General features: G+C 47.6%; 1 protein-coding gene across 21 annotated transcripts in view; it reads left to right on the top strand.

Annotated features, from left to right (window-relative positions):
- Positions 1 to 13,418, top strand: part of SYN3 (synapsin III) — a 462,808-nt gene that overhangs the window by 44,927 nt on the left and 404,463 nt on the right. For 20 of the 21 annotated variants that reach the window (XM_028490567.2, XM_028490580.2, XM_028490577.2 and 17 more), the window contains one exon: positions 10,794 to 10,851. In XM_028490567.2, the coding sequence (XP_028346368.1) occupies positions 10,794 to 10,851 (58 nt within the window). Of the gene's footprint in view, positions 1 to 10,422; positions 10,715 to 10,793; positions 10,852 to 13,418 lie in introns of those variants that run through there. The other variant, XM_028490581.2, reaches the window with a different exon arrangement.

Raw genomic sequence — 13,418 nt, 5'->3', positions numbered from 1 at the left:
TAAGACTGGCGGCAGCCAAATAAATATTTTTTAAAATATATTTTAAAAAAATTTAACTGGGTGTCCACTAGTTTATCTGGCCACGCTACTGATGGAGGTGGCAACGAGAGACAGTGCCCAGCCCTGCTAACGTGTGCCCAGTGAGAGACTGGCCTTTGCATATTTTTGCTTTCTGGTTGGGGAGCCAAACCAGCTCCCCCAGTCGACCCCATGCTCAGGAAGCAGCTTTCCCTGCCTGTGATGAGGACTGAACAATCTCAGTTACTAGCAGGGCAGGAGCAAAACCAATTGGACAGTCTCGAGGCATGCTGCCTGGGCCCCGTTCTCTCACTCACTTATGTGACCTTGGGCAAGTCTGACCTCTGAGCCTCACATTCCTCATTTGTAAGGCAGGATCGGATCGTGGCACATCTTTCACGAGGGGTCACTATAGAGTTAGAGATGATGGCATGGGTGGGGCTAGTACTGGGCTTAGCTGCCATACAGGCACTGAAATAGTAACTGGTATTAACAATTAATTGCAATCACTAATTACTAGTGAATATAATAGCACTGGGAGCCAGGGGGAAGGAAGCCACTTGGCATGTTTCTCAGTTCAGCTGGATATGATTGAGAGCTGTCTCCTAGAAGCCCTGGAGGAGGGGTGTCTGGATGCTGGTAGGCTGGCACACTCTCTACTCTGAAGATGGGAAGATGGGGGCCGAACTGGTCCCCTCCTCCTGGAGTTGGCCGGTGGGGGCTCAATGGGGGATACACACCTCTCTGTTGAAGATTCTGGGCTCTAGGAAACAATCCTTATGCCTCTCTCCACCACTTCCCCCACCGCTAAGACTCTCCTTGAACCAGGGCGGGCCCTGCCGGTTCCCTGTGGGGAAATGCAGAGGTGGAGGGAGAGGGAGCTAAGAAAGTCTTGATGAGAGGGGTCTTGCCACCCTCCCACTCCCTTCATCTGCTGACTGCAGAGGCCTCCTCACACAACTGGAGTGGTGCTGGACCTCTGGACTCGTCCTTCCACTCTGGGCACCCTCTGCCACCCCCCTCCCTCCGCCCTGGTGCCTGCGGGGAGGGCCCTTGGGCATTCCCCAGCAGCCTGCCCCGTTGCCTGGACACCAGCGCCCTTTTCCCAGGCCCGGCCCCTTTTATCAGGAGGACAATGTACACACACAGTGAGGGCCTTGTGTGGCACCCAGTCCCTGAGCCCTTTGACTTGAGGAATTTTTCAAGTGCTGACCTCTCTCCGTGAGGTCTCCCCGCCATCCAATCCAGAGGCCTGGTGCCCCTGCTGCTTCCTACCCTGCTCTTGCAGGGAGAGACGGAGAGAGGGGAAAACAGTGAAGAGTTGTCTCCTGCCCTGGTAGAGTCTTCACCCTCTGAGACTGTGGCTAGGAAATCTGGGGGAAATGTCTTTGAGCAGAAGGGAATGTGGGGAGGAATCTGATATGTGCTGTTTCTTCCTAAGTTCTCCCTTCTCTGCTGATGCTGTGAGATCTCAGTGGAGCCACTTTCCTCCCTGGGCCTCAGGTTTCTTCATAAGTCAAACAATGACAATAGACTAAGATCACGGTCCCCAAAAGACTGTTTCCATCAGAATGACATTCAGATTACCAGGCACCACCCTACACCTTCTGTATTGGATAGAAATCTTTGTTTGCAAGAAAAAGAAATTACTTTGGCTGACTTAGGCAAAATGGGAGTTTATTGAAAATATGTGGGAGGCTCACAGAATGAAAAGAAAAACCATGAAGACCCGAGTTTAGGAGAGGTCAGGACCCCAGGGCTCTGCCAGGACCTAAGAGGCAGGGACTTGTGGACAGTCTCTGGAGACGTCAGCTCCTGTTTCCTCCCAACCTTGTGCCTCTCTGCTCAAAAATCAAATTCCTGAGCAAGAACAAACCTGGCTGGTTCCACAGTGTGTCCTGGGGACTCTTGGGGACAGTCCCGTCAAGACTGTGTGCAAGAGAGAGGCTTGGTTCCATGTATGCAAGTGCAGATGGAGGTGCTGTTACTAGAAGTCAGAATGGGTGCAAGACAGGCCACACTGAGATGTTCCCCTAGAACTACGGAGTTAAAATATCCAGAAGAGAGCTCAGGAAACTATTTTTTTAAATGATGAAGAGCCAAGTTTAGAAACCACTGAGCTAGAGGGCTGGTTTCATGTGTCTCCCAACTGGTAGAACTGAGGCCAATGAAGCAGACAAATAGGGAGACATGTCAGCTCAGTGTACAGAATGGTAAAGTCATCCAAAGACCACGTGGGCTTCCCGGTGAGGGAGTGAGTCCCCTGTCACTTGCAGGTATTCCAGTACAACTGGGCTGGTGATTTGGGAGGAACAATGCAGAAGAGGCTCACACTCTAAAAGAGTCAGCCTGCAAGCCCTTAAAGGAGTCTCAGACCTGCAGCTTTTCATTTTCCCCACTCTGGCTTTGTGTCTCAGTCACTGTTCCTGCCATTGCCCTGCTTTTTTCTGAAGAGTTCAGCTGTTCAACTTCTGAGTCTTCCCTCACCCTCCAAAATGTGGTTTTCTCGCCTAGGTCCTCCTTTTTCGAAGGAGTCCCTCAGATGCCATGGGCTCTCCTAGCAGTAGCTGTTCCTGTTCCTCCAGACTTCACCTGCCTGGTTATAGCGTTGCCCTGCGGGAGGCATGTCACTGGGTGCATGCCAGCCTCATTACAGAGTATCTTTCCTCCTGGGTCCTGTGGAAGCCTGCCTGGGACGTGTTTCCTCGACAGGAGGGAGGCTGTCTGTAACAGCAAGAGAGGGGATGGTGCTTTGTGTCCACTTTCCTGACGTCCAACTCTGAGTTGGGAGAAGGGGTGGGGGTGTGGGCTTCCTGAGGGTTTGCATGGAGCTAATTGCCATTTTCATAATGGAACTCGTTAAATTAGGGGTTGCCTATGCAGTTTGCTCACAGGAGACAAGGTGGTCAGTGAGTGAAGAGGCAGGTGTTAGGAAAAGGCACGGGCACAGAGAAATATTTCCCTGCTACAAGGAAAACAACAGCGCAAGCTCCATGACAAATGTATCTGCCACTTGACTCTGGCTGCAGAGAGACAACAGGGAGCAGTGGGGACTGTTGAGTGTGGGAATTGATGCCCTTCTGAAGGCACTAGCTGCCGTCCACTCAGCCAGTTTCTGCCATGTGGCAATACAGGTCTGATGTTGCCCAGTTATTGATTTTCAGGGGAAGCCAGAAATCTGAATTCTTTATATGAATTTTCTATTTTAAAATGAAAAGTATGTAATTTAAGTCCAACAAAACAAGACTGTGGACTCCATGAGGTTTGCCAGTTGGCAGCTTCTGATGAAGATAGGAGTCAGGGTAAATATTCCTCATCTGGACCTGTCTCCTGGCTAAACCAGGAGCACCAGGATGGCAGGGGGCTGTTTTATTCAGCATAATTCCTAGGGACTAGCACAGTGCTAAGCACATAGTGGACCCTGGATGGAGGGATGGATGGATGGATGGATGGATGGATAAGTGGATGGGTGGGTAAGTGGATGGGTAATCGGATGGCTAGATGGATGAATAAGTGGAGGGAGGGAGGAGGAGGGAAAATGACTTCTCACAGCCTTCTCCTTCTGTGCCCTGCCCTTCTCACCTTGACAGGCCTCACACCCCCTTTCTAAGTCAACACTTAATATTCTCATGGTCCCCTTCTTCTCATCCTCCTTATACCATCTAAACCCCTTTTACGGATGATCAGTTATAAGTCACTTGCACCTTGGTATGAATTACCTTTCAGTGTGTAACCTTTTCCATGGGCATTTCCCCAGGTTGAGCTCTTAATAGATGCTCATTAAATGTTTGATGAGCGAACAGCTTAGCCTTCTAAATGTGAGCTATCTTGGTGGAGTGAAGGCTGTGGATTTTTAGAATTCTGTGGGAATGAGGGTGGCACAATGTTGTGTCTTCGGAGAGAAGAGGGCTAGGAACTGGGAGATAACATTCTAGCATGACCTCTGCTGTCAGAGTGAGTGGGTGGCTGACGATTTTGTTTACCCTAAAGGCTGGTGCTGGGGAGGAAGAGGAGCTCCCAGACGGCAGCCAAGGCAGGTTTCCATCATGCTAGACATGAAGCAGGAGTTCCATTTAGAGCAAGGAAGATACTGCCACCTTCCCCTAAATGATATGTCACTTCCTCAGGTACATGCCCACTTGTTGAAGGACAGGAGTGAAAGAGATGAACAGTAAACACTTGCCAGGTGTCAGGGATATCATTCATGGGGCCTTACAACAGACATAGTGATGTGCTTACTTTTTCAAATGAGACTGGGGCTCAGGAAGGTTGATGTTTGTCTGAGGCAGCACTAGGAAATAAATAGCAGAGCTGGAGAGGACCTGGGTCTGTCCTCTGCTAACGCTAGCAGTGCCTGCCCACCTCTTTACCTGGAGGGTGAAGTCCACCCCAGAAGCCCACCAGTGAGCAGCCCACTTGCTGGCACGTTTTGGGCAGGTTCCCAGAGGCCTTCAAATCTGCGTCCTTATTTTATCCTCATGACCCTATGGGTGGATCTTCCCATCCTCACCCTATAGATAAGGAAGCAGAGGCTTGTTCAAAATTTGCAGGTGCCAGAGCTGCAAATTCAAATCTAGGTCTTCTGCTCCATGCCTGCCGCTCATTTTTCCTGCATATTGGGAGACATGCCCCAGGAAACTTCATCAGCCCCCTGAGCGCCACCAGTGCCTGCCCAACTCATTTGTCCTGTATGTTCCTTTCACACACATACACACACATCAGACCTTCTCAGATTCATCTTTGCAGCCCTTCGTCCTGGCAAAGGATAAGTACCAAACATTGGATGGATGGATGGATGGATGGATGGATGGATGGATGGATGGATGGATGGATGGATGGATGGATGGATGGATGAACTGGGCCACTTCACCAGGGAAGTAGCCCCTGGCTCTCAGACTGGGCTGGGTCCCTTTCTGTGGGCTGACCTGCTCTTTGGGCTAATGCCCTGTGTGGTCATTGTCCTTTATGGGTCTCTCCCTCCTGTTAGGTAGTAAACCCCCTGAGACCAAGAACTCAGGGATTAGGATGTTGTCTTCATCCCTGTTTCTTTAAAGTCTGCAGGCTCGGGCACACAGTAGATGGTTAGTACAAGTGTGTTAAATGTCTTCCAAAGCCTCCCCTCGCTACCCCAGGTCAGATCTCCCTGCTCCCCACATCCTACCCTGTACCACCTTGTTCATTGTATTCATCATTTCCTTTTCACCTGGTTAGCTTCCTGACTTCCAAGAGCATGTTAGCTCCACAAGAGCAGGGACTGTATCAGCCTTTCCCCTCATGCCTGGTGGGGTGCCCAGTCCTTACAAAGCTCAGTAAGTAGTGGTTAAATGAGGGAGTGAATAAATGATGTGAATTGTGATCAGAGCTGCCCACACAAATCTCATTCCCTATTGCTGTCGGAAGCCTACGAGGGGACATTCATCATATCATGTGGCTCGGGGCCCTAGTATATCTCACTTCCTCACGTTCACAGATCCCTGTACAGGTGCAAGGGGCCTTGTCACTCTCAGAGGGTCCCTCCCTATCCTAACTCACTGGAGCCCCCCCAATTGCAAAGAGGTACGATGAGGCTGCCCCATCATTGGAGGGTCCCCTCTGGCAGTGGGAGGGGACCAGGAGGGTTAGCTATTCTTAGGAGTAGATAATGGAGCTAGAATTGGATCTCTGAGTTGGAACTCTGTGTTCAAAGGCCCTGCTTCTGTCAGACCTTCATCCATCCAACCTGTCATGTTACCCTCCTCACCTTGCTAATTGAGAAAACCCTGAGTGTGTCCACCTTCAGTGTTCTCCTGTGTGGTCTGTCATCCATCTCCCCCAGCTTCTGTCCAGGCCACAAATGAGCAATGGGCATACGTTACATCAGAAATGAGAAAATCTGTTTCTAGGGCCAGATCCCTGCCTTCCTTCTCCTGCAGCTACTCTGAGGCAGAACATTCCTGACCCTCTCCTCCCCAGGAAGGGCACCGCCAAGGCCTAGCCTCATTGACTGTACGCCCCAGACGGGTTTATTAGAAGGGTGCTGCGTGCACACAGGTGGGTCCTGTTTGTGCTAATTCTCCTCTTCCTTCTGCCCCTGCTGCAGCCATGAAAGAACTCGGATCGCTCCCCGTAAATCTCGCTCCCTCACCACATCCCGGCCCCCCAAACTAGGGATTTCCCACCCCCGGCAGCACTGGTTTTATAATATTCTCCTTCCTGGTGCTTCTGATGTGGCAGTAAAATCTGAGACCACCCACAGAGATGGAAGCTTTGTAGAATCAGGAGCTTCCCCCAACCCCTTCCCAAGGCCGAGGACTTGACTGATTGGCCTGTGGATTCAGGGATCTCATTATGAGGATGAACATATTAGGGCATTAGGAAGAGGTCTGCATTAGGAAGACAGAGACCTCAGGCACAGTGGGGTCATCCATTTTGCCTGAGGTCAAACAGCCGGGCAATTACACAGGCAGCAACCCCAGCCCCCAGGGCATCTAGAATTCCAGACCATCCCTACCCTTTCCTCTGCCAGACAGAACTGTTCAGAAGCAGCTCAAGTCTGAATGAGCCCCAGGCAAGGAGGCAGCAGTCTGTGTGGGCTGTCAGGAGACAGACTTCTGACTCTCGGCCAAGCAGGGGGATGGACCGCCTGACCCTCAGCTTCAGCCTGAGTCCGTCTGGCAGGCCCTGTAGTAAACATTCCAGAGATGGGCAAAACAAGTGTTTCTCCTGAGAAGGTGAGGCCCGTGGAGGCCAGAAATGCTTGGGTGGTACTGGTGTAGTGCTCTGAGTTCTGAGTTAGAATCAGAGTTAGAATCCCGTCGAGGGCTGCTGGTTGTGTGTGTTGGACACTGAATGGTGACCCCACATGGTAATAGGTATGGATTTGTAAGTGTGTTACAACATTGCGCCAGTAGATGGCAGTAGAGCAGCTGGAGCACTGGATGCCCCATGGCCTCTCCCTGGAAACATTAGTCATTTACCCAGTCAGCAAACATTCCTTAAACATGTGTCTGTGCCCTGGCACGTTGTGCTGCTTTCGGGAGATTCAGTGAGCGTTAAGGCACGGTTTCACGTTTCCAGGAGCTCACAGACTAGGTGTACGGGGGCAGGGGACATGTCATTCCAACACACAGTGATATGTGTTATATGGTTGTTAAGTACAGCGCCCCGTGGGAACCCAGAGGAGGGACACCTAACCTAGCCTCGTTAGGGGGGTGCTTTCAAGGAAACAGTAGTCAGGGATCTTGAACATGAGAAAGAGGTAACCAAGCAGAGAAGGAGAGAACAGCAAACACAAAGGCTCAGAGTCATAAAAGCATAGGAATCACAGGAAGTTGAGTGTGTGCGGTAGGTGGGCAGAAAACCAGAGAAGAAATGGGCCATAGGTTAACAGGGTCCAGATCATGAAGGTCCCAGAGGGTCTAGCTGAGTCCTGAAAATCTTTAAGCACAAGATCTAACTCACCATTGCTGCTTAGAGGCTCTGTGTGACTTTGAACCTGTGGGGGCTAGTCCTGGCCCTTCTGCTCCTCAGGGTGGACACTGGGGTCAATACAATAGGAGGAGGGATGTCAAGGACTTGCAGGCCTTCTGTACCAGTGCCGCCTATTTATCATCAGCATCACCAATCTCTTACTGGGCTAACGGGGCAGGTCAAAGTGAGATGAACTGTAATTCTGTTCTGTAACCCCCATGAGGGTAAGATTGTTTGTTTGTGGGTCCCCACATACGGCACCTGTAGCCACAGTGTGAACACTCGGTGGTTTCTTTGCTGTCATTGTTGATTCTGTTTCAGACCCTGGGCTGTATACTTTGGAGCTTACTCTGTTCCAGGAACCATTCTAAGTGCTTTGTACATCGTGTCTCATTTAATCCTCACAACACCCCTGTGGGATAGTTACTGTGATTATCCCTGCTTCCCAGATGTGCAAACTGAGGCACACGGAGGTTGAATGAGTTACCCAGGGTTACACAGTGAGTGAGTGGTGGTGCTGGGATTGCATCCAGGTGGTCTGGCTCTGAGCCCACACACTCTACTTACTGCCCTTCACGTACAGGATCAAGTGAATTTCTCACCACACCTTGGCTGGCAGATGTTATCAGCACTTAACAAATGACAAAACTATGACCTGGAGGGGTTAAGTTCCTTGTCTTGGAACATGCAGTGAGTTGTAGAGCTAAGATTTTGCCCAAGCTTCTGTGATTCCAGATCCATGCTTTTTCCAGTATACCAGTGATTTCATTCATTAGTTACCATCCTGAGGTCCCAGGATCATCCAGTACTTCTTGTAAACCCAAGTGACAGGGACCCCTGCCCTAAGTCATACTCTAGCCCTTACTAGCTCTACTCCTGACAGCAAAGGAGGAGCCTGCAAATTGCACCCTTTGATCATGCAGTGGGTACCCAGACCTGTAGAAATCCCTGCCCACAGGGACCCAGGCCCAATTCCAGGGCCTGTGTAGGCCAATTTACTGATCCATCCTCCCCAGACATGGCCAAGGCACTCTTGATGGGGGTGTGGGTGAGGAGATGAAGCTTGGCCACGTGGGCTGGGTCATCCACAAGCATGCACAAGAAGCCCCGGTGATGCAGGAGAGGAGGGTGGGAGGCAAATTAGGAAGGACGATGGAAACCAAGAGCTGGCAACCCCCATGCCACCATGTTCTGGGTGGATCTCCAAGAATTCTGAGAAGTTTAAATTCTGACCCTTCCAGGTCATTATGAAGTTGTGTTGGTCAAGGAAGGAAGATAGGCATGTTTTATTTAAATGTTTGCTAGCTTTATCAATTTTAAATATCAGGCATATGATTCATAGGCTTCCATTTGTTCTTTTGTCCCAGGCCCTATAAATATTAGAGGGGGGTCTTATCCCAGGGTCTGGGGTTTGCCAGCACTACCTTTGAGGATTCATAAAATTCACAAACTACATGAAAAGGTTCTCTTTGCATGAGGCTGGCTGCACACACATTTTGTTGAAGACCATCCTGGGAGAAAAAAACAAATCTTGCTTTTAAGTCACACTAACAACTCCTGTTCCCATAAAGTTCTACCTACTTGACATCTAAGCCAGTCAACATAAGAAAAAGTGGCATTAATATTAGAGCTATCAGTCAGTGATTCAGGCAGTCTTGGAAAGAGATGAACTCCACTGGCATCTGCTAAGTGTGGATAGACTTCAGAAGCAGAGAGACTGCAGCTTGGTCAGAGAATTTGTAGCAAAGGTTCACTCTGGAAGGGTGAAAAAAGAGGTGGCAACATTGATGTTCCAGGGAAAAGAATAGAAGAAGAAACTAAGCGGAAGATTCTTGGATGTAACATTTCTGATTAGAACTCAGTCATTTAGGTCATACCTAAATGGAGAGTTGGGATATACGTTTCTTGGTGCCAGTCTATAAACACTCTCACTGTAGGCAAAGAGGAGAATTGGGATTGGGAGCAAAGAACTGTCTGTGCCCCAGAGAAAGTCTATGGAAATACTTAACACAGTGCTCAGATTATAGCAAATCACTGAGAACTATTAGTTTCATCTTACCAACAACCAAAAAGAGCAGATGGAAACTTGTATTACTTTTGCTTTGTGGGAGGGCATCTAAACCCAGGAGCACCCCAACATTTGCTGCTGTTTTTCAGAGCTGAGAAAAAAACATTGATGTGGCAGTGGAAGTCCAGGATTAAAGCTGCTTAGGCAAAGTACTTCGTCTCTCTGGGTTTCAGTTTCCTTATTTATAGAATGGAAATAATACCCACCTCGTGGTGGTAGTTGTGTTAAATGAGAAAGACTAAGAATATAGCACAGTTTTTGGCACAGAGTAAGTATTCAACAATTTTTTCCCCTATCTATCTCTTCAATCATTTATTCTTTCAACAAATATTAATTGAGCTCCTACTGTGTGTCAAGCATTCTGGTAGGTGTTGGAAATAGAATGATGAGTAGGGTAGATTGTTCCTGACCTGGAGGAATTGTGTTGTAGTTTGGTTGGACACAGGCATGAAACTCAGTTACTAGTTGCAAGTAATTTCAATGATAATAAGTGCTATGAAAGAAAGGTAGAGTATGAAAGAGAATTTATATAAGAAAAGAGATGACTAAGGTCAAGATTAGGGTGTTTACAGAGAAAAATGGGCAAGTGGATGGATTTGAGAAATAATTAGAATGTAGAATCCATGGGGATAGGGAGAGAGAAAGAGGAAACAAGAATGAAGTCTAGGTTTTTGCCTTGAGTGATGGGTAGATGGGATGCTATTTATTGATAATGGGAAGACAGAAGCAGGGCTGTAGAGGAAAGGTGATGGAAGGGTGGTTGGATGGATGGATGGACCAAGGGACAGATGAGGTCTGCTTCATTGGACAGATGGACAAATAAAGAAATGAGTAGTTGGATAGAGCAATTTAATACGTCCTTTATGGATCACATAGGGTATAACTCAATAAAAGAATTCTGCATTATTTATTTATGTAGGATTCTTTATTGCTTTTGATCCATAAAATAATGTTTAGAAATAATATCGTGCACGTATAACTATCTCCCTTTTACAGAGGATAAAACGGAGACACGGGGAGGTAAAGCAGCTTGGCAGAACCAGAACCTGAGTGTCCAGTCCTCCCATCTTGTACTCTTTCCCCTCTATCACACAGTACATATAAAGAATGAGAAAATCACCTGTCTAGGTGGGAGAGAGCAGGAAGGTGGGGAATGTGTCTGGACATGCACCTCTGGGGGTAAGACCTTTGGGAGAAGGGAGAAAAGAGTGAAGCAGTCTGCATCCTTACTCAGTAGATTTCTTCCTCTCCTTCACAGGGCCAAGTATTTCCACGGAAAGAAGGTGAATGGAGAGATTGAGATCCGAGTGGAACAGGTAGGTTGGAGCTGAGGCTTTAGTTCTATCGCCGTGACGTTTTCTATAGCTGGAGCCATTCCCAGGAGCAACCTTTGTCCCCGTCTTATATAACTATAAAGAGTCAAGGTTACCAGAAAAATCCTGACTTATACTTGGGAGACTTCTTAAATTCCAGAATTATTTAGTCCAATGGTTTTCAACCATTGGACTATATAATTTTTTTGTTTTAACAGGAGAACTTTTATTCAAAGGAAATCGCAAGTAGGAGCCCATTCTACCAAATTGAGACACGTGAGCTTCTTTGATGGAAATGGGCATAGGGAGCCCAAAAGTCTGTCTGCTCCATCCTGTTCCCCTCCCTCCTTTCCCCACCGTGGTCCCTAAGCCGTCTCCTTGGAACCACTTGGGCTAGGAAGCACAATGTAGGAGCACAGTGGGTTTGAATCCTGGCTCCCTTGTTTTCTAGATATTGGGCAAGTGAGTCTTTCTGCGTCTCATTGTCCTTGGGATTAAATTATGTAAAGCTTCAAAAGAGATTAGAATCACGAATACTGGCTCTTGTTATTACCACTGGTATCAGCATCCATTCCCCTCATTTTATAGGGAAAGAAGCACAGACTTGCCCATGGCTACAATGGAAGTCAGTGACAGAATTAGGACCAGAACTTGTGGTCTCCAGATCCAGGGCTCCTTCCATTCATTCAGTGAACACTTGCTGGGGACTAACTCAATACCAAGCACCGTGCTTGGCCTTAGAAGGGCATATCAGGGCATGGGCCCTGGAGCTAGACTCTAGGTTCCAATCCCAACTGTGTGATGTTGGTTCAACAATACTTGAGCTCTCTGAAGTTCAGTTTCTTCATCTGTATAATTGGGGTAATTATAGCATCAACTTCACAGGGTAGCTGAGAGGATCATATGAGTTAGTCCAAGAAAAGTACTTAGAACAGCACCTGGCACATATCAACACTTAGTAAATGTTACCCATTTATCATCATCCTCAACATCAAAGGCAAACAATAAGATAGAAAAGGTTCCTGCTATAAGAGGAACTCAGAAAAGCACGATAAAAAAATAGAGAGGTGTGACTTTTACGGCACTCTTTGAGTTTGGTGTGTTGGAGGAACAGAAAGCTTTTCTGAGCATCAAATTTGAGTTGGCTTAGTATTAAAACACCTACAGCTTGAATTTCGATTTGATCCTGTGGCTTTCAAGTCAGTCCAGTGTCTACTGGTTTTCCTTCCACGGCAAAGAGCAGGTTATTTTTGTTCACTTGACAAATATTTGTCAAACGTCTGCTATGCTAGCTAGCTAACACGTGGGGAACAAGGATAGAGAAGCAGAGGCTGTGTCCCGAAGAGCTTGTGGTCTAGGAAGGGAGGCAAGATAAGTCTTCACAGAACCTAACACAGGTAGAATCCAGGAAAGAGAGGTCCAAACTTAGTGCTGTGGGCACCAGAGGCCACAACTATTTGAGGGGGTCAGAAGTGACTTCAAGGAGGGGGTGGTATTTGAAATGGATCTTAAAGGATGGGTAGTATTTCAACAAGTGGCGATTGCAACAGGAAGAGTGCATGAGACTGAATCAGCATGAGCAAAGGTAAGGAGCCTGGAAGTACAGGTTATGGAATGATGTGTGAACACATTGTCGTTCCCTGGCCCCAGCCTACTCATCCTCCCAAATTCTCTCTCTCAGTGCAGAGTGCTACCATCTACCTTGCACCTTAGCCAGAAACCTGCATGGTCTCCTGGATACCTCCATGGTCTCCTGGATACCTCCATGGTCTCCTGGATACCTCCCTCTCCCTCCACCACTACACCCATTCACCAGGTGCTGTGGACTCCACGTCCCACGTCTCTCTAGTCCACCCACTGTTCTCCGTTCCCATTGCCTAGGTCCTTGGCTGAACCATCATTGGCTCTCATCCAATCTTCCTAATCAACAGCCTCCTAACTTCATCTTTTCATCCACTTCCAATTTATTTTTTGTACTAAAACTAGAGTGATCTTTCTAAAAAAACAAATTAGAGTCTTAAAGTGTTAGCTTTAAAATTCCTTTCTCAAAGCTTCTTTATTTGAACCGTTCCACCCCAATCTAAATCAGGTAAGCTGGTTATTCCCTTTCATAGTACCTCAACTTTTCCTTCCTAGCCCTTATCTGAGTTTTTAACCACATATTTAGATGTGGTATTATTTGCATGAGGGTAGGGACGTTAGCTGTTTGTATCTCACTCTGTTAAATAGCACAGGGCCTGGCGTATACTAGAGCAGAAGCAAATATTTGCAGAATGACTAACTGATGGATTCCACAGATTCCAGGCTGCTTGTCAGTTTCCAGTGGAGATAAATTGCTCTTCCTTAATCTTCCCTCAAAAATCTGAGTTTTCCATACACCATCTGGTAAATGCTCAGTTGCTAGCTGTCTCATCCCATTTGTGAAACCCCCAGGGGCATTTTTTTTTAACATCTTTATTGGAGTATAATTGCTTTACAATGGTGTGTTAGTTTCTGCTTTATAACAAAGTGAATCAGTTATATATATACATATGTTCCCATATCTCTTCCCTCTTGGGTCTCCCTCCCTC

This window comes from Physeter macrocephalus, chromosome 6 (genome assembly GCF_002837175.3).
Source record: "Physeter macrocephalus isolate SW-GA chromosome 6, ASM283717v5, whole genome shotgun sequence".
NCBI lineage: Eukaryota > Metazoa > Chordata > Mammalia > Artiodactyla > Physeteridae > Physeter > Physeter macrocephalus.
The sequence above is the reverse complement of the archived record's forward strand: the minus strand, read 5'-3'. Positions and strand labels throughout refer to the sequence as shown.